The 26,698-nt window shown below is 37.5% G+C and overlaps 1 protein-coding gene across 2 annotated transcripts in view; it reads right to left on the bottom strand.

Moving 5' to 3' along the window:
• The window catches only part of ENPP1 (ectonucleotide pyrophosphatase/phosphodiesterase 1), an 82,912-nt gene that overhangs the window by 36,222 nt on the left and 19,992 nt on the right, over positions 1–26,698 (bottom strand). For both annotated transcript variants that reach the window (XR_004056929.1, XM_010357612.2), the window contains exons 2-6: positions 8,376–8,448; positions 6,091–6,207; positions 4,930–5,055; positions 3,963–4,023; positions 315–412 (exon numbers count right to left, since the gene is read on the bottom strand). Coding sequence is in view for 1 of the 2 variants with exons in the window: in XM_010357612.2 (XP_010355914.2) it covers positions 315–412; positions 3,963–4,023; positions 4,930–5,055; positions 6,091–6,207; positions 8,376–8,448 (475 nt within the window). In the remaining variant the exon portion in view is untranslated. The remainder of the gene's footprint in view (positions 1–314; positions 413–3,962; positions 4,024–4,929; positions 5,056–6,090; positions 6,208–8,375; positions 8,449–26,698) is intronic.

Consider the following 26,698-nt stretch of genomic DNA (forward strand, 5'->3'; position numbering starts at 1 on the left):
TAATATTTGTAAAATAAATAAACAAGGGACTTTTTCACAAGGAATTCAAAATTCTGAGAAAGAATAAATACATACAAAAATGGCCAAAGGTTAAAATTCTAAGATAACCATATTAACTTATTTTTTTTGAAGGACAGCTTCAGAGTAATCACACTATTAAAGGTAAGTTCCTTATCACCAGGTTCAACTACTTTGCCATAGAAAAGTTTAGTGAAACAATTAGGTTCTGCCAGTACTTTTCCAAGAAAGACTGCCTGCCTAGTCGATCGCACTGAAATCGTGATATTCCAGCAGTAAACTCCGAAGTTACTCACTTAGTTTGCTAATAACAGGAAGAAGTCCACCCCAAGTGTGTAAATATTCTGCCCTGAATCCATCCAAAGAAAATAAGAGGGTAGGAGGCGTTTCAAACCTGGGTAATGAAAAAGAAAAAAAATGTTTAAAGAAGCAAAGACAACACATATCCAGTGAAGATGTGCTACCTTCTAGGCACAGGTCCAGTGAAGATTTTCCACTAAGGTCTGTGTGATCTTAAGAAAACTAACTAACAAAGTCGGCAAGCATACTTATAAAGTATATTTTACATGCATTTATATTTATATACATGCTCTATCATTTCATAATACATATATCATCAAATAGTATATATTAAGCATTCATATCATTTTGAGCCACCATACAGAAACATCATTCATGGTTCCTGCTGTTCGGAAAGCTAAACCAATTGCTACTGAAATATAATATTGTTTTCCCAATTTGCAGGAAAATAAACAATAAAAAAACCAGCACACAATATTTCTGTAAATATTTTTCCTAAACCACCACTTTCTGATATGGACTCTAATATACTAAATAGTACTTCATATAGTATATACATTACACACTATTTTATTATTTTATTTTTGTTTTATTTTTGAGACAGGGTCTCACTCTGTTGCTCAGGCTGCAGTGCAGTGGCACTATCACAGCTCACTGCAGCCTTAACCTCCTGGGCTCAAGTGATCCTCCTGCCTCACCCTCCTGAGTTGCTGGGACTACAAACACATACCACCACGCCTGGTTAATATTTTTATTTTTATTTTTGTAGAGACGAGGTCTCACTATGTTGCCCAGCCTGGTCTCAAATTCCTAGGCTCAAGGAATCTTCCCTGCTCGGCCTCCCAAAGTGTTAGGATTACAGGTATGAGCCACCCACCAAGCCTATATATACTGTATTTAGTTTTTAGGCTTACTATATTTAAAAGATATAAATACTTAATACAAAGGTTTGAAAGATACTATATTTAAATATATAAACAACAAAGAAATGATTCCAAAGCTGGGAATGATCAATGAGGTTTCAACAACACATACATACATATACAAAGAGTTAACATGCAGTGTGGAAATTCCAAAGAGGAGGCCAAAAACCACAGAGGATGCTAATATACTTGACAAATGAGAATAGCTATGGACGGTGGCTATGTGGCTACCCCCAAACAGCCATGGCTCAGACATCTGGCAGCATCTAGTGATACATGGTAGGTGGTAGGGAACTTGTATAATGTTGGGAACAGGCCCCCCAAAATCTGGCCATAAACTGGCCCCAAAACTGACCATAAACAAAATCTCTGCAGCACTGTGACATGTTCATGATGGCTGTAACACCCACGCTGGAAGGTTGTGGGTTTACCAGAATGAGGGCAAGGAACACCTGGCCCACCCCGGGCAGAAAACCCGCTTAAAGGCATTCTTAAGCCACAAACAATAGCATGAGCGATCTGTGCCTTAAGGACATGCTCCTGCTGCAGTTAACTAGCCCAACCTATTCCTTTAACTCGGCCCATCCCTTCCTTTGTTTCCTATAAGGGATACTTTTAGTTAATTTAATATCTATAGAAACAATGCTAATGATTGGCTTGCTATTAATAAATATGTGGGTAAATCTCTGTTCAGGGCTCTCAGCTCTGAATGCTGTGAGACCCGATTTCCCACTTCACACCTCAGTATTTCTGTGTGTGTGTCTTTAATTCCTCTAGCGCCGCTGGGTTAGGGTCTCCCCAGCCGAGCTGCTCTTGGCAGTTTAACACTGGGTAACTGTGAGAAGACTTCCCACTGAAAGTTTACTCAGTAAATTTAAATTTGACAGCAAATATCTTACCTTGCCTTTTCAACTCTGCCTCCTCCCATCTTATGCTCACACACAAACACAAAAGCAACCCGACAAGGAGAAAATTTTTATACAATTTTCACTAGCTACTATCTGTAACATAGCTCCACTGAGAGATTCCGCAGAACCAGTGTATATAATCTTAATGGTCCAAATAAAACTATATAAAATTAGTTTTATTCAATCAACAGAAATCATAAAAGCAGGTTAGTGGGCCATTAGGTAAACACACTGGTAAATTATCCAGTGTAATAATAAGTGGCCTAAGTTATGATCTTCTTGTAAAGAAAGGGTTATGTTTTCCACAAAAAGATTCAATATTACAATTGAAAAATTATAAGCAATATTTAGAAGAAAAAGAAAGATTCGAAATTCACTAAGTCTAACATTCCTAGTATTCCTTGGATTTAAAAGACAGTTTAGGGTACATGAAAAGTTTTCCTTAAAAAAAGGCTCTTCTGTTGAAATCATTTGGTTGAGGTTTAGTTTTGGCTGCTGTTGCTCCTGCTTATTGAAATCAAAAGTACTCTTCCTTCCAAAAGAAAAAAAGAAGACATATAACAAAAATTATATACATGAACAAAATGAACTAAAATACAGCTTAAAAATTTTAACAGTCTGAGAAAACTATCATTTTAAAGAGGTAAAAATACATTTCTGAAGATGAATAATTCAAATGGATGAGATGGTAGACCTCAAATGGAACAAAGATAAATACACCTAACACCTTTATAAAATCTTCACCCTTTAAATTCCACTCTTTTCGATGGTGTCATATATAGAAGACCCTGTACAAAATATTTGAAGGACCAAAAAAAATATATGAATTATTTTAGAAAATGTATCATCTCTCACAAACAGCTTGTTTATCCCCAAAATGTATAAATGGACCAAAATACAAAAAAAAAAAAAAAAAAAAAAAAAAAAAGAACTTAAATTTTCTACAAGTTTAGCAGCTCTCAAAACTCCAAATGAAAGTAAAGATCCTTCCTTCTTGAAAAGGAAGGCCAGGCGCGGTGGCTCAAGCCTGTAATCCCAGCACTTTGGGAGGCCGAGACGGGCGGATCACGAGGTCAGGAGATGGAGACCATCCTGGCGAACACGGTGAAACCCCGTCTCTACTAAAAAAAAAAAAAAAAAAATACAAAAAGCTAGCTGGGCAAGGTGGCAGGCGCCTGTAGTCCCAGCTGCTCGGGAGGCTGAGGCAGGAGAATGGCGTGAACCCAGGAGGCGGAGTTTGCAGTGAGCCGAGATCGCGCCACTGCACTCCAGCCTGGGCGACAGAGCGCGAGACTCTGTCTCAAAAAAAAAAAAAGAAAAGAAAAGGAAAATGCAAATATTTCTATCTAGCATTCTTCAATACTAAAGACTAAATATTCATGACCTCTCTTTTTTCTATAAACTTCCAGAATAGGGATAACTCCATAATAATTTCTGTTCCACCATTGCCAAACACAAGATCTGGCTAAAAATACAGGCTGGGCATCCCAAACCTGAAAATCTGACATCTCAAATGCTTCAAAATCCATAACTTTTGAGCACTGACATGATGCTGAAAGGAAATGCTCACTGGAGCATTTGGGATTTTCAGATTTGAGATGCTCAAACTGGTAAAACGCAAATATTCCAAAATCCGAAAAAATCCAAAATCCAAAACAATTATCATACCAAACATTTTGGATAAAGGATACTCAACCTGTAATATTTAATAAATCAGTGATTTTATTATTTTTATCATCTTAATTTGGAAAGAAAAAAAATGATGCTGTACTTCTAAAAAAGAAAAAATTAATACCTCAGAATATAATCTTACCCTGCTGGGCACTGTGGCTCATTAATGCTCTCACATGGTTCTTCTACCCAACTTTTCTCACCTAAAATATTTTCAAGAAAATAAAATGAATTCAACACACTTAACAGTAATAATAATTTTGATGCTTGTGAGACACATTAGGACAGACTCTAAAAACAAAGTATGTGAACAGATTGATAGATAACACAGGACATGACTCTGGAGGTGTATAATCAATAAAGATAATTATTCTGTTTCAAAATAAGAGTTAGTTGATATCAGGAATTAAAAATGGATGCATAATTGTAAGACTAAAACATACTACTGTATTTGTGAGAACCTGAAGGTATCTTTTCCATTTTCAAATTCTTAATATTTTCAGTCAAAATTTACAACCCTCTCCTTCTATCCACTCATCAAAATCCTTGGTATTTTGGTGTCTTAGTTCTCTCCCATATAGAGTCAGGTTCTGTTAAGAAATTAAAAAAAATAATAATACCTGGACAAGACATCATAATAGTATCACCTTATAAAATGCCCTCGAATCTTTCTAAACAATTTCACATCGACTCTCTCAATGCACAGCAGACAGTGTCCCCATCTACTAGGAGGGAAGCCAGGACATAAAAGCCAGCCAGGACTGTAAGAAGGATCTTTCCACAAATACAGCATTAAGCATGCTGCTATTATCAAAATAACATGAGAGAGTGGTGGCAGGAGAATCCATGGTTATAGATAAAATATGATTGGCCATGTGTACATAATAATAATCATTAAGCTGGGTGATGGGTACAATGTTCATTACATACTTTCTCTCCTCATGTGTATGTTTAAAAGTTTCTTTAATAAAAAGTTTTAAAATTATTTTTTTCAGCTAATACAGTTGGCCAACAGCCATGACTCCTAGTATAAAAGATAACACCTATGTAAAGCTCAGCTAAGATGCTGGAAGACGCCAGGCTGCTGCAGAGCCCAACGAGCACCTGACCTTGACACACAGAACTGTAGTTGATGCAGCAGTCGCCCTGGTCCTTGCAGTCATCTGAACAGGCACAGAGGCTTCTGGTCAACCTTTTCTCACCACACCTGAATTTGTTGCAAGTCCATATATGTTCTAGAAACAAACATCAGCAAAATGTGTTTTATGTCTCAAATTCAACATGTCCAAAGTGAACACAGAATTGCTGTCTTCCTGAGTGTGATCCATGAGCAACAATGAACAATTTCACAGCTCTTAGTCACTCACAGAATCTGCCACTACCATGGCCACTCCAAACTAAGGGGGGTAAAATATGTAGGAACCAATTATTATTATTTCACTAAAACTCCAGAATTTTGTCATTTTCAAATTTAGACGCGCCTTACCACTATGCAATTCATATGCAGACTTGGCTTCTCCTACCTGCTAAAATTTACTGTAAGTCTGACTTTCAGGCCAAGGTGAGAGGATTGCTTGAGGCCAGGAGTTTGAGATCAACCTGGGCAATGTAGTGAGACCTCATCTCTACAAAAATTTTAAAAATCAGTTGGGCACAATGGTGTGAGCCTGTAGCTCCAGCTACTTGGGAGGCTGAGGCAGGAGGATCTCTTGAGCCCAGGAGTTCAAGGTTGCAATGAGCCATGATCGAGCAACTGCTCTCCAGCCTGGGTGACAGAACAAGTCCCTGTCTTTAAAAAATAAAAACTAATGAAAAATAGATAAATCTCTTTCATTGAAATATTATTCCATGTCATATGCAGAGAAGTCCAAATCTAACTAAGAAAATTTTCATATTCTGATAGTTTTATTTTTAAAAATATAGGTGGACATATAAGACCTCTTGCTGTCAGAGAACCATAATGAAAATATTCCTATATTTCCAGCAGGCTTTTAGAATTTGAATGCAAATTAGATTACAAAGGTTTTCAGCATACATTAAAAATAGGCAAAGTTCTGCTATCCATAAAATGTTTAACAAAGAATTCTGTAAATTTGTTTCTCTTAACGAACTGCTGAAAGAAAATATAAAAGCTAATGTCAAAATGTGTGTGTATGGTAAATAAAAAAAAATTCAAATGAATTAGGTAAATCACATACCTGAAAGACAGAGAACTTTCCTTGATCTTTTCCTAATGACCATAACTCCATTTTTTCCCTGCACATCCTTACCTGGTTCTATACACGTCTCCTGGTAATCTAAACAGCAGTTTCCAAGCTCAACACAGGCAGCATCACAGCGACAGTTCCCAAATGTTCTCTCAAAACAGCGACCTTTGCAACTTTTAACTGAAAACATTGAACAGTAAGTCAGATGTTTCTAATCATTATGTAATTCAAAGAAAACATCAACTAATACAACTAAGTCAGGTGTATACTAGGTTCAAATACCACTTTAGAAAATACAGATGGAGTAATAAAGTGACCCAAAAATCTTTTCACAAATACACACAAAAAGTGACACAAACAGAAAGTAACCTTAGGTGCCTGGTTTGTGATTTTTATATCCTGATGTAGGAAAGAAAGGGAACTTTATTATTATTATTATTACAAACCTTACTGGGTCTGATAAGACTTAAATACCTATGGTATGATAAAATAAAAGTCAGAATAAAGGCTTGTTCTGAATATTTCATGCTATGAAAAAGTTGGATTAAGCAGGCATGAGGTTCCCTAAAATTTCAAAATATGGGAAAAAAATTTTTTTTAGAAGTGATTACGAATATTTTAGAAAGGAAAAGATTACCTAGCCTGCCTCACTCTCAATCCTGGTGTAAAGAAGTAGTGGGTTTGTTCAGAACATGCTCCCTGGCATAGCTCTTCCCTCCCTGACCTGAAACACCCATTTCACCTTTAGATCCAGCCTGGCTCCCTCCAAAAAGCTTTCCTAACTCCCCAGCTAGGCCTGATTTCCATTTTTTTAAGCTCATATAAAACCTTGTCCTTCCCCTCAATTACTTAATTCCACTTGTAACTAGGTTATTTGATTAATATCCCAGTTAGACAGCAAACCAAGACCACATCTGGCTTTTGCCCAGCATACTGTATCTCTAAAACCCAGCCAGGTACATGCCATGTAGTTGAGATTGGCACATTTTTGCTAAATGAATAAATGGTAGACATGGGAGGAAAGTACTTTTCATGACAAACAACAATTTAACTGTTGCAGTTCATTACTAGATACCTTGAATAAGCCAGGTTTCAGTGGAGAACTACAAAATTAGGACAATCAGAAAAAGAAGAAAAAAAGGAACACATGGAAAATAATGGACATCCAACAACAAGAACAAAAAAATAATCTTAGTTCTTGACTTTAATGGTGTTCTGACCCAAAAAGACACTGCCATGGAATTTAACTCTCATTTGATACTGGGAAATCAGTCAATTTTAAGAAGATGAAGTAACAATAATAATTTCTAGTGTCAGAAATACGAACTTTCCTAACCTGGAGTGGGGGTCGGGGAAGTCTGTTAGAATAATGGCTATTACTTGGAGCTCATTAATATATACCTAATAATTTTTAAAAATACGATGCATACTATGTCGGGCTTGGATTAAAATTGCTATTTTTCCATTTGTATGTGTCAACTCAAGAGTGAATCACTTCCTGCTAAAAGATGACATAGGTAAACAATAAAGTCTGTAACTGTTTACTTCAGTTAAACTTAGATACATGTGTTCTGAATAGTTTACTGAATACATAAAATGACTACCTTTCAACAGTACATGATAGCTTAACAATCACTAAAAATTTTTTAAATAATTAATATTACAATCACAGAATAGCCAAACAGAAGAGCCTGTTCAATTTTCAAAGCTGAATTCTCTAGGATGACCATCAATGATTTTATTGTGAGGGGACGGGGGGGAACTACCTCAAAGACAAAATAATAACCACTACAATTTACTGTGATCCAGTTTAATTATTTATTGTAATTTCATCAATGCTGGATAGATTTCTGCAATTGATGGAAAGAAAAAAATATATCTAGAAGTTCAAAAAATATCACTATGGCTTTGAAACAACCAATGTCTGCAATTTTGGAACCTTAACAGCATGTACTGATAAGTTTCTGGTTGCCCAGGGATGGTAACCGTCACCTAGTAGCCTACAGGGTTGCTTCAGCAACTAACTCCTTAGGGGAAAAGAGCAGTAAAGAATGCCCTCCGAGTCCCTGGAGGAAGTCAAGGAGCGTGAGCTCCAGGACAACTGCATCAGAACCCCCGGCCGTGTCTGCTTATTGGTTCTTAATTTTTTATTATTTGAAGATGTATAAGTAGAATTTTATATGGCTAATAAAATACAAGAGTTTCAAGAAGAAGGCTCAAACCAGTGTTGACTTGACAATATCTATGGAGTACTCATAGAAACAGGAGATGTTTACCTCAATCATATTCTCAATAAGGCTGTGCACACACATACACACACACACACACACACACACACGACTAATTACCTTCTTTGGCACAGCTTGGTTTCAACCCAAATATACAACCAAGTATTGTTGTTAACACACATACTGACAATACCTGTAGGGAGAAAAGAGAAAATGATATGGTTTCTTTTTTAAAAAATATTTTATTATTTTATATTTTTAGAGATAGTGTCTCACTCTGTTACCCAGGCTAGGGTACAGTGGCATGATCATAGTTCACTGTAACCTCGAAATCCTGGCATCAAGGGATCCTCCTGCCTCAGACTCCCAAAGTGCTGGGATTATAGGCAAGAGCCACTATGACTGGCCTTATACAGTTTCAAAATCCTTTTATTTCTCCAAATGTTTTATTGCTTTAAATGTTTCTAAATTTGCTGATGCTGTTCTTTTTTCCAGCCTGGGGCTAGTCACATAGATGTGTTCACTTTTTGAAAATTCCAGCTATACACATGTGATTCGTATACATTTCTGTAAGTATTTTGTACTTCAATAAGAAGTTTACTCAAATGTCAACCAACCATTCTATACCATCCTATGTTAATGTAATTAGAAACTCTTCCAGTTAGTATAAATGAATCAGTCATAAAAATTACAATTATTAAGGAAAAGAGAGAGAAAACTCTATTTAGAGTCTGGATTACCTATGTATTCATCCATTAAAGGCAATATATGGAATATTATATGCCTCCTTTAACAGTTCTACACAAACCCAAACCTAACATCCTCACATGCACTGTGGCACCTTGTGGGAACAAGCCCTGAAGAGGGTCAACTGACAACCTCCCGGATCAAGTGTTACCACAAACTAGTTGTGTGATTTCAGGCAGGTTACTGAAGTTTTCTGCATACCAGTTTATTCATCTATACAATTTAAGGGTTGGACTACATGATCTCTAAACATCTTTCCAGTGCTAACGCTTTGCCACTTTCCCATTCTCCACTCTTCTGGTCTTTGACATTTTAAAATAAGTGGGCAGACCCTACAACCCCTAAGAATCATGACGGAACTTCTATGAGTTAGAAGACAAAGGAGCGGAATAACCCACAAAACAATCCTCAATTTTTTTTAGTGGGACAAAGATTCCTCGAAAGCTCCCTGGAATGTCAGATTATAGGGAACCTCAATAAAATATTAATTGAGTACTAATGATGTGCAAAGACTGTTATACACAGAAGGAAAAAATAAGAGATAGCTCAAGGAATTTCTATTTGGGTAGGAGAAGTTAAAAACAGCACATCAATGGCCCATATTTGGTAGGCCCTACAAACCTCGTGCAAAGTTCTACAGTTGTTTAAAGAAGGAGAAAGGTTGGGGTGGTTGGGAAGAGGGATATCAGAAAGAGTTTCCTAGAGCAAGCTTTTGGCATGGCTCTGAATGGGGGGAAATGATGGCATGATGTTGCCAGGCAGAACTGGAGGAAGGGAAGAAAGGACAGAACACAGCAAACTTCTAGGAGAAAGGGCAGCATAAAGAAGGGTTCCAGGAAGGCAGGCACACGGAAGGTGGCAGATGAATAATGAGCAGCCTATCTTAGCTGGAACCAAGAAAATGCAAAGGGGAATGGACAATGGATGGAGGTATGGAAAGATGGTGTAGTATTTCCGGAAAGCTAAGGTGAAGAGATAATAGAGACAGGAAGAATGGGTGAATAGGACCAAGTGGATGGTGGGTGGAGGCTTTTACGAATTCATTCCTTCAGATGAAGAATATCGAGTACCGACTATGTACTGGATATTCAGTAATAAAACAGACATGACTTCTGCTCTCAACGTGTCTACTGTCAAGTGACCGCAAAGACTTAAGAGGAAGTGAATGGTAAGGAAAGTGAGGCAGCAGGTTAACTCACTGCAAAATAAAATGGATAAAAGAAAGGAAGAGTTTTTGCAAAGAGAGCAAAAGGTTAGCCTTCTTTAAGGACACAAAAACATATGTTTGTGTGTGTGTGTGTGTGTGTGTGTATTCATTAAAATAAGGAGGTATCAGAGGAAGAGCTTGAATAAATAAGTTAACAAGGGCAAATAAGCAGAACAAGGTATCAGAAGAGAACAGTAATGGATTCTCCTAAACCTCTGATGGTGGTATAAACTGACAAGACTGTATGGAAAGATAATCTCTAAAAATATCTATCAAAAACATCAAAAAACGGCCAGGCGCAGTGGCTCACGCCTATAATCCCAGCACTTTGAGAGGCTGAGGTGGGGGGATCACTTGAGGCCAGGAGTTCAAGACCTGCCTGGTCAACACGGTGAAACCCCATCTCTACTAAAAATACAAAAAAATTAGCCCAGCATGGTGGTGCACGCCTATAATCCCCGCTGCTTGGGGTTGCTGAGGAAGGAGAATCACTTGAACCCGGGAGGCAGAGGTTGCAGTGAGCACAGATCGTGCCACTGCACTCCAGCCTGGGTGACAGAGCAAGATGCTCAAAAATAACAATAACAACAACAACAACAAAAAACCCAAAACAAAACAACAAAAACTACTGTTTTACTGTCAATTATAAATGTATAAGAAAATAAAACATAGTAAAACATCTATATTTAGTGTATTATAATTTAAAACATTTAAAACATGAAGAATCGGTCAGGCGCGGTGGCTTATGCCTGTAATCCCAGCACTCTTGGAGGCCGAGGCAGGTAGATCACGAAGTCAGGAGTTAAAGACCAGCCTGGCAAAGATGGTGAAATCCCGTCTCTACTAAAAATACGACAATTTGTCAGTCGCAGTGGTAGGCTCCTGTAATCCCAGCTACTTGGGAGGCTGAGGCAGGAGAATCACTTGAACTCGCAGAGGCAGAGGTTGCAGTGAGCCATGATCCAGCCTGGGCGACAGAGTGAGACTCTGCCTTAAAAACAAAACCAAAACAAAAAAAAAACATGAAGAATTGAAACTGTATTTATCTGTAAACTTATCTAGAATAGTCTAAACAGTACTTACCTTCTTCTCATCTATCACATAACACACAATACAGAGTAAGAATATTTTCTATGCCTTGGAGAATTATCATATTCCATATTCCTTTCTAAGTTTAGATCAGTTTCCACTGTTTTCACATAACCTTTGCACCTACAACACTATGAAATGTCTCCAAGAGGAAGTTTTGTACCAGTGTCACTTCCTCTGGGATATCTTCTTTCTTTTTCTCACAACCACTCCCCTCATTCGTTTCAAAAAATTCAGTTTCACTAGACTCCTCTGGCTTCATATCTGGAGTCTATCACACCTGGCAGTGTTACCATTCCCATGGTTAGCTGTTTCTTCCATAACTCCATTTACTTTGGCTTCAGTTTCACTTCCAGCATTATGACCTCTTTTCTTTACTTTACTTTCACTCTTTATCAGTCCATTCACTTTTTCAATTATCCACTTTTTGAAAATGTCATATAGGTTTACCTCTGAGAGGCAAAGCAACAACACAACTACATGCTTTGCTGTCTGTGCATGAACTGACTAAAAGATGCCTATGGGCTAATCACTGACAGACTTTGAAAGAAATGATGCAATTGGTTACTGACCATAATTTGCACTTGCTATTTGCACAGCGATTTGTGGATTGATGAGCTAGCAGCAAAGTCTGCACTTTATGCAATTACTCACAGTTAATATATCTCGGTAAATGAAATTTGAACTACATTGTTGGGAGCTGGTTTTATTTAATTAAACTATAGTAACTGAAATAGTGCATGCAGAGAATCATGCAAAGCTAGTGCTAACTGTACTCTCACAAATGGCCAAAATAGTTGCTCAAGGGTGTTTATTTCAAAACTGTATTTATAAAACAAACAAAAAAACTAGGAACAATCTAAGCTCATTTTAAGGAAGATATCTTTAAAAAGATAAACATTTTAAGTTTAAGAAACACACACAAGAAAAAACCCACCACATACACAAACAAAACAAACTAAAGTATAGCAACAGGAGCTATAAACAGCTGATGATGAACCCCTTCAATCTTCTTGGTCAAGTAAGAAGCATCTGGGTGGGAGTGTGGAAGGAATAGACAGGGCTTAGGGCATCCCATGTGAAAGATGGCAATAAACCAGTGGGGACAATGAAGACTAAGTCAACGAGGAAAGAGTGAAAAGACCCTCAAGCTCTGGGAGCCCAGCTTAATCTGAAATCACGGAATATAACAAACTTGAATGGCCTGAAATTCTAGGAGTAGAAGTGGGAAAATGGGGGAAAAAAAGATGATATGCCCTGGAAGAGGGAAAGGTGGCGAAAACAGAATACAAAAGGGGATAAGAGAATTAAGGCATGGGTGGAATGGCTGAAAGGGGCAGGACCAATTGGATATGGGTATTTGAGTAGGAGAACTAGATGCAGAGGAAAACTACTATGGAAAGACTAGGTGGTAAGCAAGCATTTAAATGGTAATCATTGGTTTAAAATACACATGGTTTATATACAGCCCTTTATCCTTTGGTTAAGTAGCTGAAGACACATGCTGACTTTTAAAAATCCCCTCTTCATTGTTAAAAAGAAGTTCTTGATTTATCTTTTGTAAGATTAAAAATAGCATAGAACTGAAACAAAAGTATGATGATAGAAACGATCATTTCTCATTTACAGTCACATCCATAAAAGAGGAAATTCAGAATATTTACTACTCTGTTGCAAAACACCTAATCAGAATGATTTTTAGTAGGAAATTCCCCTCCAACAGTTTTCAGAGCTGTGAAATCTAATTTAGTTTGAATTTTCTCATCAAAGTAGTTGAATTCATCAATGTCAAAATCTACCATCCATTTTAATCTCCATAACAATTTAGATATTTTCAAATTTTAATATTTTCTAAGAAGCCATAGAAAAACATCTTATCTTAGAAAACAAGAAACTGGGAGACAGAAAGTCAAAGCAAAGATTTTGGAATATTTGGAGTTTCCTGCTTCTTTAGTTAACTAAATCACTAGTTCTTAGACATTTAGTGAGTCAAAAGAAATACTCAAAAAAAATTTTTTTTCCTCACCGATTTCCTCAAATACAATGGCATTAATATCATGTGTATTATTCTTTCTGTATCGGGCATTCATTGAAATATGAGTGTCTACAGTGTGCAGTCCCTGTACTAAAGACCAGAGATACAAAGAAAACAACTCCTACCCTTACAGAAACAAAGAAGTTGGGCGTGGGGAGCATTAAAATAAATGATTGCAATGGACTTCGGTTGAAACATGTAAAAAATGCTAACATACTAACAACACAGTGGAGAACAGAAAAGAAGAAAAGGGTTTCAAAAGGCTTTACAAAAAGAGATTTGGAGAAAAAGGGACATTTCCCTCTATCAGTAAACAAAGGTTTGAGTATCTGCAAGATGCAATGTATTTAGATTCTGTGGGGAAATACCAAAAAAAAGAAAAAAAAAATCTGTAGTGAAGTCCTAATGTCAGAGTTTATAAATCTAATAAAGGCAACAACAACTCTGGAATGATGCCATAGGCTGATGATTATGACATAGTTAGAAACAACCTAAGAAATGACATAGTGGTGACCATATATGCATGGTGCTTCATGCAAAACCACAGAGGCAGGGAAGACAGCACCAGCCTGGGAAGGAGAAAATAACAATAACAATCATGGCTGTCACTTCTCTAGTAATTCCTACGTGCCGGGCACTTTTCTAAGAGTTTTATATTAAATCATTTAATCCCCACTATAACATCACAAGATAGATTATGATTAACACAGTTTAAGGAAGGTGAGCTACGGAGGTTAGTAACTTGCCAAGGACAGGGGGTTAATAAGCATCCATGGCAAGATTTGAACATAGGCAGGCAGAGTGTAAAGGAAGCAGGTAGGAGTGGGAAGGGAAGTGGCTGGAGGGAAAAGGGAGGGAACAAAAGGGTCCTGAGGCAGCCTGGGGGAGATCAGTGGAGTGTGTTCAGGCACTAAAATATGAAAGTGACAGGACTGGATTTACAAATCCCAGAACAATCCCTTTGGATCATTGTGGAAGGCTATGTTATGAGTCCAGTGGGAAATAAGGCCTTGGACTTGCCGACCCCTCTTCACCCAGAAGATGCTAGCACCGTGTTTCTCTAGGTCTTTCCTCACCCCTAGTTACTGCAGCTCTTACCAGGCTCCATAAGATTTGTCTGTCTCTGACTAGACTGTGAGTTCCCGAGAGGCATGGATTTATTTACTCAATCCTGTGTTTTCCATGTCTAGCACGGTGCCTTGCACAAAGTAAACATTCAACAAATAATCGTTAAGCTTGAACATCAGCAAGCTGTGATTTAATTAAACATAATTGGGGAGAAACCTTAAATCCCCTAATTTTCTTCATCTAAGCTGACAAAGTCAGTTTATTAAGTGACATTGTGTCTGCTTTACATAAAGGATACCTACAACAAATATACAAACAAAATTTTTTTTAGGAAATGGTAGATTGCTGGATGTGGTATTCCAATGTGACGGATGGTATGAAAAGGCCATTTGAAATGAATTAGCTGACTACATTGCCTATCAGTCCTCTGACCTTTGACCAAAATTGCATGCTTTCTGAAAAAGAACTGTGAGGATTCAGACCAGCATGGTGCTGGGAGTCTTCAAGGGATTTCATTTGCTGGAGGATGGGGATTCAATTCTATTGAGTAAATCCAGTGCCAAGAAACTTCTACTAGAGATTCAAAGGGAGACTCAAAGACAATACATTCCTGAAGAACTTTTGAGCATTACACAAGCTCAAAGCAGAGGTTAGAATCTTCTAAAAAAGTTCCTAAGTCCACTCAAGCAGTTGTTCATGCATGCTTGGTCTCTTATGCACTCAGTATCATTTTAGTTACGCTAGACTTATCTGAAGAAGATCCTCTCAAATTGCAGTGAAACTTGATGTGAAGCCACTTACAACATAACTAGTCACATGAAAATCAGGAAAAGAGACATCCAGCACTGAACAAGCACATCACATAGGGACAAATCTCACAATCTCTCAGTGAAACACTAAAACTGAAGAAATTGACATCTGTCTGGTAGAAAGAACTTCAAGTTCAAAATGACTTTGGTTCAAATCCCACCTTTCGATTCATGTACTCAGCATTGAACAAATATTTCTTGAGACCCTACTGTATCTCAAGCACTGACCTAGTGCGAGAGATACCCTTGTGCACAAAAGAACTACAGAGGTCTCAGGCGGCTTGCATTCTTCTGACTTCTAGACAACCAGCAGCTATGAAAGTAGGGAATGTTTCAAATCCTCACTAAGCCTCATTTTTAAATCTATGAAGTGGTGATAATACCCACCTCACAAAGTTGGCAGGAGCCTTTGGCAGAATGTACCAAACATGCCTAGATTGGTGACGGGGGCACAGGGTTACTGAATAAATGGTGGTTCCTACTAGAAATATCCAATCACTGAAAGGACTGGGCCCACTACAGATTCTTCCAAAGGGATAGTACAACTTTACCAACGTTTGTCAACTGTAGGACAGCCTAGTTCCTATTTTCTTAAATGCCATAAACCAGTGCATTAACATTTTTCCTCTTTTTGTTTTAGTTCTACAGTAATCTGTTTTCAACAGTAGCTGAAGACCATGCAGGAGAAAGGAATCTGAGAAGAAATACAACATATTATTTTGCAGGAAATGATAGTACTAGACATTTTAGTTATAAGTATACAATGGCCAAGCAGCCCATGCTACTGAAAAGGGAATCCATATAAACACCAATTTGTATTAATATATTAGAGACGTCTATAGATTCATATCTATCTGCACTTTTAATATATTGCAGCCTTAGACTGATCCAAGCATTTTGGGTACAAGTAGCTGTGAAAAATCCTGAAACAAATGCCATAAAACATATTATTTGCACTTCCGGGAGTTTATACTAAGGTTAAGAAAGCACGTACAAATATTTAGATACAAATACAAATATCTAAATATACATTACAGTACTATATATAAGAAAAAATAGACATACACATAATGTCCAAGAGTAGGAAAATAGCTAAAGAAAATATAGACTATTTATATAACTGGCTGTTATACGGCTGTTAACAGTGATGATTTAGAAGAATATTTAATTGACATGGATAAAGGACACATTACTGGGTACAAAGAACAGATTGTAAAACAGAATGGGTAATATGGTCCCAATTTTTGGTTATACATAAATCTACAGTTGATGGATGGGCTTACAAGTTATTTTGTCATCTTCTTAGTGTTTATATTTATTTTCCAAAGTTTCTCCAATGGACCCATGTACTTTTGGAATCAGTACACAGGACAACCACAGGGCCAGTATGGGTATTAGTGACCCAGAGAAAACTCTTCCTCATTCTGGCATTTCAGGCGTTCTCAGCATAACAGTAAGCTCCTTCTCTGCCTATTTACCTTAAGCAAACTCCAATAAACAAATTCTGCCTGAATACGCAAAGCTCTATGAAATCTACCTAATCTCTCATTCTTAAATGTAAATGAACCACCATGATTCACCAGTCATTTGAGGTAAGCCTACAACAAAAGTCTAAGATCAACACAGAAGGGTAAAGGGGAGAGGGGAAGAGAAAAAAATTAGAAATAAAAAGACATCTTATTAAGTATATTCAATGGGATTCAAAAAGACATATACAAAACTTCACATCAAAGAGTCCTAATATCCAAAACAATAAATCATAGAAGAAAGCTCATACCGATTCACATCATTGCAAAATTCCAGGACAACAACAGTAAAAAGATTTTCAGGTGAAAGGCCACGCTAACCTCATAAACTAGGCTGTAAGGATGGTAAGATTAGAGTTCGTTTCTCCTTGGAGGTTTAGAAGAACTCAGTGGTAAAGGTATCTGGGCCTAGAAAAATCTGTGTAAGAAGTTTATTCATTTGTGGTTCAATCTCCTCATGGGTTACAGAATTACTTAGATTTTCTAATTGTTCTTGAGTCATTTTGATAAGTTGTATTTTTTCTTGTAGTTTTTCATTTCACCTACATTTTCAAACATATTGTTATAAAGTTGTTTATAATAACCCTTTGTTATACTTTCAATGTCTGGAGCACCTCTATTTGTGTTCTTTGTCATTCCTGATATTATTTGTACTGCCGCCCTATTTTTGTCTGTTTTCTGCTTAATCAGGCTAACCAGGAGTAATCTTATCTTCTCTTTTGTATGCTTATTGTTATTTTATTAATTTCTGGTCTTACTCTTATTTTTCTTTCTTTCCATATCTAGGCTTAATGTTCTGGGCTTGGGTTTTTCGTTTGTTTGTTTGTTTCTTACTGTTAATATGGATGCTTAGATTATAGCTTTTCAGACTTTTCTTTTAATATTACTATTATTCTAACTTGTAAATAGTAATATTTACTACAATATTAAGACATCATTGTTTTACAAGTTCATTTAAACTTACCAAATATTTACCATTTTCTTTATGCATTTTTTTCTTCTCAGCTTTCATCTGGAATCATCAGCCTAAAGTATATCTTTTAGATTTTTCCTGATGGCAGACTCTCTCAGTATTCGTCAGTCTGTATATGTCTTTGGTTTGTTCTTGTTTTTGAAAGATATTTCTCCTGGATATACAAATTCCAGTTTGGCAATTATTTTCTTTTGGCACAGTGATGATATCATGACACTACCTTATGCTTTAATCATCACCACTGAGAATCCAGTCATCAGAATATCATACGTTTGAAGTGAATCTGTCTTATTTTCTCCAATACCTTTAAACTTTTTTATTTTCAGCTTTATGTTCTACAATGTTATTCTGTTGTCAACATATATTTATTTTATCTATTCTGCTTAAGATTCAATAAGCTACGTGAATCTAAAGATTGGTGTCTTTCACGAGTTCCTGAATTGTCATCTCTTCAAATAGTGTTCAAAATAAGAAATAAGGCAAGATAATAGTAACAGAAAACAGTATATTATTTTTAAAAAGATCAAGAAAGCTAAAAAAATAAAATTTCTAGAAATGAAAAATAAAATGAATAAAATGAACTCAATGTTTTAAGAGCAAAAGAGACATGGTAGAAGACACTAAAGATTAAATATTAATGCCTGACTCTGTGATGCCTGGGAACATCTAATATGATAATTGCCTTAGAGCAGAATGCCCTATATCCTCATAATTACGTCAGCCTTGGCAATTATGAGAATAGTAATATTTATTATCTCATTAACAGGTCTCAAGTTTCACAGAAATCATTATAGGAATATCTATCAACTTACAGCCAGCATAGGTTGAAAATGACAATGATAGAAAGAAGGGGAAGTAGTAAAGAAGTAATGGAAGAGTTATTTTATAAACTTTTGTTTGTTTTTTGTTTGGTTGGTTGGTTTTTTTTTTTGAGACAGAGTCTCACCCTGTCATTCAGGCTGGAATACAGTGGCAAGAGCTCACTGCAACCTCCGCCTCCCAGGTTCAAATGATTCTCCTGCCTCAGCCTCCCGAGTGGCTGGGACTACAGGCATGCGCCACTATGCCCAGCTAATTTTTCTATTTTTAGTAGAGACGGGGTTTCACCACGTTGGCCAGTCTGGCTTCAAACTCCTGACCCCAGGCAATCCGCCCACCTCAGCCTCCCAAAGTGCTGGGATTACAGGCATGAGCCACCGTGTCTGGCCTTTATAAACTTTTAAGCAATTTATTAAACTACACACACACACAATGACAACAGGAGCCCCAAATAAGCTAGAAAACTCACTCTGGTTCTCGGTGGACAAGGGCATTTATTACCAAACCACTGCTTGTAAAAATTGACAAGGAGCAATCAGTAGGCTAATGGCAACGTAACAGAGGGGAACCCTACTGGTTTCCTTTGGCTCTGCACAGATCCACACATAAGGTAGTACTTGTCACTGCCTGTTCAAGTCCAGCTGCTAAAGCACGTCTAGGACCTCCCTGTGTGAGTTCTAAGCAAGCTAAGATCACAAGCACCTTGCCTAAAAAGGGATTCCTGCTGCTACAGATAAAAAGAATCTCTGCCCTATGGATGCCAGTACTGCACTTTCCACAAACATAAAAGGAAGAGTATCGGCTTAAAAATGAGTAATGTTAAGACAGGAGTCCACAAAAACATGCTTCAGAGACATATCACAGCAATTTTGTTTGACTTTCCAAGAATCCACCATCAACCCATTTTTTTACAATAATGATTAATGAAATTGCTGGACGCATGCCATCGTGTCAAACAGTACTTGCTTCTAATTTGTGTCAGTGTCATTAATCTCGTGCATTTAAAAAAAACGCCAAGTTCTTTTATTATTTGGTAAGTGGGGAAAATTGGTAGCAGGCTGAGTTTAATAGATTTTACCTATGTAGATTCTAATTGTGAAGAGAACAATAAGATTTTATCTCAGTGGATTCTAATTGTGAATAAAGAGAACAATAAGATTTTATCTAAGTGGATTCTAATTGTGAATAAAGAGAACAGCATTCATATAAAAAAATAAAAATAAAAAAAAAACACTCGGCTGGGCGTGGTGTCTCATGCCTGTAATCCCAGCACTCTGGGAGGCTGAGGCGGGCAGATCACCTGAAGTCAGATGTTCAAGACCAGTCTGACCAACATGGTGAAATCCTGTCTCTACTGAAAATACAAAAAATTAATCAGGCATGGCGGCGGGTGCCTGTGATCCCAGCTACTAGGGAGGCTGAGGCAGGAGAATCGCTTGAACCCAGGAGGCAGAGGTTGCAGTGAGCTGAGATCACGCCATTGCACTCCAGCCTGGGCAGCAAGAACAAAACTCCGTCTCAAAGAAAAAAAGAAAAGAAAGAAAACCACACACTCTTTTTGGGGATCTTTTGTGCTTTTTGTCACATCTTTCTTTTAAAAGAACAGAAGACAAGAGAAATAAAGTCAGAGAAGGTTGAGAAGTTTTACGATTACGACACGAAATAGAAATCCTTAAGTGGTCCCCATATGTCACTTAGGAGCTCTGGGCCTTTAACCTTTCTTTAAATGAAAAATTAAGATAAGAACACAATCCCCTAAATCTAATATAATGTTAGGAGTCACTGGTAATAGAAAATGCAGCTCAAAACAATTATTTTAAATTATGAGAACACATGGACACATGGGGGAACAACACACACTGGGCCTGTCAGGGGTGCGGGGAGGGAGAGCATCAGGAAGAACACCTAATGGATGCTGGGCTTAATATCTGGGTGATGGGATGATCTGTGCAGCAAACCACCATGTCACATGTTCGCCTATGAAACCAACCTGCACATTCTGCACATGAACCCCTGAATTAAAAATAGAAGTTGAAGAAAAAAAAATAAAAATAAAAACAAACAATTATTTTAGATAAACACAGTATAGATTTGGTTGGACTAGTATCTTGGGCAAATAAAACTATCAGATTCTTCTCTAAACTAAGATTAGTAATCCAGAAAAGGTATTTTAGTACCTCTGATATTTAAGCAAAGAATCATTACATCATTTCTCTTTTTAATTAATTATCCTGATAAATAAGCATTTGAAGAACAGACTCAAAGAAAACTCCTATCAGTAACTCATGGGAGCTGGTAATGACAACTGACAAAATAATTTTTTTTAGAAGGAAAGGTTAAAATGAAATACCAAATTAAAAGAATGGCTTAAGAAAGCAGAAATGACTCATATTTTACCAGTTAAACTGTAAGTAAATTACACATTAAAATTCCAGCCATATTCAATTAAAAACATAAGTTTGGTGAAATTGTGACCATAATCACAAGGGACTAGTAACTCTCAATGGCTTCATATCTGAATTAAGACATGTATTACTTTTGGAGCTTTGTGATCTTGAGAAAGTTACATTATTTATGTCCCTTTATCGATAAAAATAAAGAGTTGGACTAAATATTTTCTGTGGTTCCTAATAAATGTAAAATGTCTACAAATGTACTTCTCTCTGGAAACTAAATATAACTTTATTTGGATAAACCCTGACCCTACATCCTGTACCCTCTTCTCTTTAAGACTATTACCTTGGCTGGGCGCGATGACTCACGCCTGTAATCTCAGCTCTTTGGGAGGCCAAGGTGGGTAGATCACGAGGTCAGGATTTCAAGAACAGCCTGGCCAACATGGTGAAACCCCATCTCTACTAAAAATACAAAAAAATTAGCCAGACATGGTGGCACACACCTGCAATCCTAGCTACTCAGGGGGCTGAGGCAGGAGAACTGCTTGAACCCGGGAGGCAGAGGTTGCAGTGGGCTGAGATCATGCCACTGCACTCCAGTGTTGGTGACAGAGTGAGACTCTATCTCAGAAAAAAAAAAAAAAAAAAAAAAAAAAAAAACAAGACTATTACCTCAAATATGTACATGCATAAAATTCTTGGTTGAACACAGGCTATTAGAATGAGAAGCTTGTCTTGAGAAGCTCCTGAAACACCAGCCCAGGAGCCTCACTTCCCCAGTTAAAGCAGAAAAGTGGTCAGAAACTCACCTGCAGCAGGCCCTTTATATTTGAAATCTTTCCTGGGTTTCTGCAAGCCCTTTAGACAGCTGATATTTCTAGGGCAATTATTCTCCTCTCCTATCATGCTCATTCATTTTTGTTTCAGTAAGTACCAAACATTTTCAAAGAAAACATAACCAGCACCTATAACTTCTGCCTCAGTGGGCAAATCACTTCTTTACTAATATCTCACCAAGTGCTTTCACAGGTCATTTCTCTCTGAAGTTAAAGGTCAAAGAATAAAACATCCATCTCATAGTATAAAGTACTGGTTTCATTGAGCTTTGATGTTCACCTTCACTCCATGACTTGTAGACCGTCATTGAATCTGAAGACACAAGCATCTCATCAATAAGGAGAGTGACAGAAAACACTACAACTGCACAGCAGAATCACTCTTCAAAAGGCTAATGGGTCCCTCCTCGGATACACCTCCAGCCGCTGGAACTTCTATTTAGATTCACAAATAGTTAACCCCCAGAACTAATCACAGAATTATTAAATATCCACTCTTCTGTTCTTGGTCCGATGGGTTTAACTGTCTCCTGTCTTCAGTAGGACTGTCACTGTAGCAAAATGCTGGTTTTGTGGCTTTTCTTTATCTATGGTACTGATTTACTTCAGCATCTTAAGAAAAGCAATCTATTGAGAAAAAACATCTTGAGGAAAGTGCTTAGTAAACAAAATTTCTATCTCTTGCCTGATAACAAAATTAAATGGCAAATGGAGCAAATGTTTAAACGTATAAAATAAAATCACCAGAAGAAAAGATGAGCAAATATTTTTACGATTTTGCTTTACATGTATGACACAAAATCCAAAAATTATAATGGAAAAGTTGATACATTTGAGTTCATAAAAATTGAAAATTCCTGTAAAGCCAAAAAAAAAAAAAATCCACCACATTGGGATGGGGGAACTAGGATAAGACATTTTTGGTACAGGACAATAGATAATAGGGTATAAAAATCAAGTAGAAAAAAAAAACCCCAATTTTTAAAAATACCAAAAGTAATAAACCAACTATTTAAAGAAAATAGCTAATAAAAATATAAAACATTCACTTTCATTAAAAAAATCAAAGAACTAAAAATCAATGAGTCCCTTTTCTACCCAACAAAATGAACAAACATTAAAAAGACTGATGATCACCAGTGCTGACAAGCACGTGAGGAGAAATAGACTCTTTCACACTGTCTTCACAGAAGTGTAAGTTCTTTTCTAAAAGGTCATTTCAAGGAATCTATCTAAATTCAAAGTGTGCATATTTACCACTCTTGCAATTCCATTTCTATTATCTGCTAGAAATATTCACATAAGCACACAAAGATATGCACACAGAGATATTTATTGTAGCAGTGTTTGGAACTGCAAAAACTCGCAAATAACCTAAATTTCTGTTTATAAATAATGGAGCAAATACAATACAATGTGATAAATCCAAACAACACAAAATACTATCCAATTACTTTAAAGTTATGTAGATCCATCACTGGAATACTTGCTGTTAAAGCCTTCAGCCTCCATGTGAGCAGTTACCCTTACACAGAGGCCACCACACTATGAGGAATCCCAACCATTCCATGCATAGAGACCACGTGAGGAGGCCCTAAGACTGCATGAAGAGAGAGAAAGATGCCTGGCCAGCTCCTAAATGCCCAGCCCTTGCTGTTCCAACTCTAAGTCACCATCTAACTGCAGCTGCATGAGAGACCCTGATTCACACAGGTCCAGTCAAGCCTTTTGTGGACTCCTGACACACCAAAAACTATGAGAGATTTTTGAGTCTACAGAGCTGATGACCAGGTGCTGAACAGAGATTAATTTATCAAGTTGGTCACACAAACCAAGATGGATCCCTGCCCACATGAGGAAGCATGCTTGCCTGTCTCCTTCTCCCACATTTTATGCCTAAATCATTTCCAAGGTAAAGTGCACATCTGGCCAGCTTCATTCTCAGGTAATAACCTGGTTGTTCATCACTTCATTGGAGAAAGGGAGATGTCTGAAAACTAATCCACACATATGGTGCAACGGAGGCATGGGTGGTGTGATGTCGCCTTTGGGAAATGCACAGAGTTCAGGCACAACGGTTTATGTAAGTCTACTCCTAATTTGCAGGGTGGAGAAATTGACTTTTGATTATACACACTAGTTTTATGGTTATAGAATATTAGGAAATCTGTAAGGAAAAAAAAAAAACAAGTCAAGAGAACCTAAAAGCCTGGAACATCCTGTAGGGGCAGAAAGTAAGGAAGTACCAAACACATACAAACACACACACGTCAAAGGGTCACAGAAATTAACTGCCAATTGGCCATGGCTGAAACAAGTTGAGCAAAAACATGGAAAACAGAGTACCAGGTTATAATTCAAAGTATAAAATAGACATTGATGACATTAATGACTCCATACTGAAAAAGACTGAATAAATAAATATAAGGGGGAGAACAAATTTCCAATTCAGAAGAATTCCAAATAATGTATGCAGATACTCCACCATCAAGGAGGTGGAATGTAACTCTCTACCCTTTAAGGTGACTTCCTTCCAAAGGTACAGTATGGAAAGGGACAAAAAAGAGTATATTTACAGCAAAGAAACCTGAAAAAAACTACCTCAGCTGGGTAGTCAAGGTTAACATCATCAATGACAAGACATATTAATAGCAGATACTCTTGAAATGATGTGTTAAGAATGGCACTTTACCATCTGTCATGTGCTTCCCAAAAATACATCAATCAAGTATAATCATGAGAAAAACATCAGACAAATCCCAGTTGAAGGACATTCCACAAAATACATGACTCATACTCTTTAAAACTGTCAAGGTCACCAAAAACAAGGAAAGTCTGAGGCACTTCACCAAGAAAAGCCTAAATAAACCTGACAACTCAATGTAATGTGGTATTCCTGGATGGGGTACTGGAACAAAAAAACAAAAAAAGACACTAGGGAAAAAACAAGTAATTCTGAATAAAGTATGGACTTTAGTTAATAATCATGTATCACTGTTGATTCATGAGCTGTAACAAATGTACCTTACTAATGTAAGATGTTAATGACAGAGGAATTGGGTATGGAGTATATGGAACTCTGCACAAGCTTCACAGCTTTTCTGTAACTCTAAAACTAGTTTCAAACAGTATGTTTACTGAAAGGAAAAAGAGAAAAGAGAAAAGAGAGACAGGCATGAATCCATATTATTCTACCAAAAAAATTCTATTTCATTTTTTAAAATTTTTTATCTTTTTTTCTTTTTCTTTTTTTTTTTTTTTTTTTTTTTTTGAGAGATGAGCTGTCACTCTGTCGCCCAGACTGGCGTGCAGTGGTGTGATCTTGGCTCACTGCAACCTCCACCTCCCAGGCGCAGATGATCCTCCCACCTCAGCCTCTCAAGTAGCTGGGACTACAGGCACATGCCACCATGACCAGCCAATTTTCTGTATTTTTGGTAGAGACAGTGGTTTCATCACGTTGCCAAGGCTGGTCTTAAACTCCTGAGCTCAAGCAATTCACCCACCTCAGTTTTCCAGAATTCTGGGATTACAGGCGTGAGCCACCCAGCCTGGCCTTATTTTTTTTTTTTTATTGTTTTAAATCCATTTACACACTCAAACCCATAAATGTATGTAACTGAGAAATGATTCTATATGCAATTTTTGTTTCATCTTTTTGCATGTAATGCTATTTTTTAACCATTTTCTTATCAATAAATCTTCTAAAATATACATATTTTAATTTAGGTAGATCTACAGGCTGGGACATGGAAATACGTAAATCATAAACAGAATTAAGTTAAAAAGACAAACTGAACTTTCACTTTATACATTTCATCAATGTATGATTTTTTTTAAATCAACAATGTGCAGACAGTGCTTTCACATCCTTTCCCTGCCTGTGATGGACACTGTGGTCAGGTGCCTCGACTCTCCTTCAGAGATAAAGGCACCACTGCTCCTCTGGCTGCTGGGAGTGGTCCCCTATAGGGAGTGTCTCAGCAAAAGACAGCTACTTTGCCCAAAGTCTCTCCTTCTTCCTGGGGCAGCTTGCTCCCTCCTGGACCACTCTAGAGTGTCTCAGACTAGTTTAAGAAGATCCATAGAGTGGGCATAGCCTCCAATGAGCATCACATCCACTGAGCACTACAGCTCACCTTCACCCTCTGCACAGCCCTACTTTCCTGCCTTGCCTTCCACAGGTGCAGAGCCTCCAATGAGCATCACGCCCAATGAGCATTGCAGCTCACATTCATCCTCTGTACAACCCTAATTCCTCGTCTTGCCTTTCACGGGTGCTGATCTCAAGAACATACTCCAGTGAAATCCCAGGCATGCTCATTTCCATCTAATAGTCTGTTTCCCAAAAAAACCCAAGTTGTGTTACTGCCTTTCTTTTGATCTGCCAACTCAGAGAAATAAGTTTGACTACTACATTTCCCAGGCTCCCAGACTCCAAGCATCAGGCCAGGATAAGTCAACAGGAAAGAGAACACTGGAGGGTGGGAGGAAGGGAGCAATCAGAATGTATCTACCTTGTCCTCCCTGCTCCAGGTGGGACCCCTGCAGTGGCTGCAGCTCCCCAGGGTCCCAGCTGCTACAGCAAAGTCCTAGCTCCCAAGCTCTGGTTTCATCACCTTTTTCTGTTGACCTTCCTGCTCTCCAGGTGGTAGTGGCTTCCTTCTGTTACTCTTCTCAGGGTTGCCTAAGGGCCCCACCATTCCCTGTTTGACCATTAGCTCTTCTAACACTTTTGGTATCTGTTTCCTATATTAAATTCTTTTGACTAAGCTACTGAGTATGAGCTTTGTTTTTCTCATTGGACTCTGACTAACAGTAAATAATCAGAGCAAGACAGATAAATACATGGATGGATGGATAGACAGACAGACAGACAGACATCCCAAGGCACAATCTAAACTTAATTTAACATAGGCAAAGAACGCTCCATTTTGA

The sequence above is a fragment of the Rhinopithecus roxellana genome, chromosome 4, assembly GCF_007565055.1.
Source record: "Rhinopithecus roxellana isolate Shanxi Qingling chromosome 4, ASM756505v1, whole genome shotgun sequence".
Classification (NCBI taxonomy): domain Eukaryota; kingdom Metazoa; phylum Chordata; class Mammalia; order Primates; family Cercopithecidae; genus Rhinopithecus; species Rhinopithecus roxellana.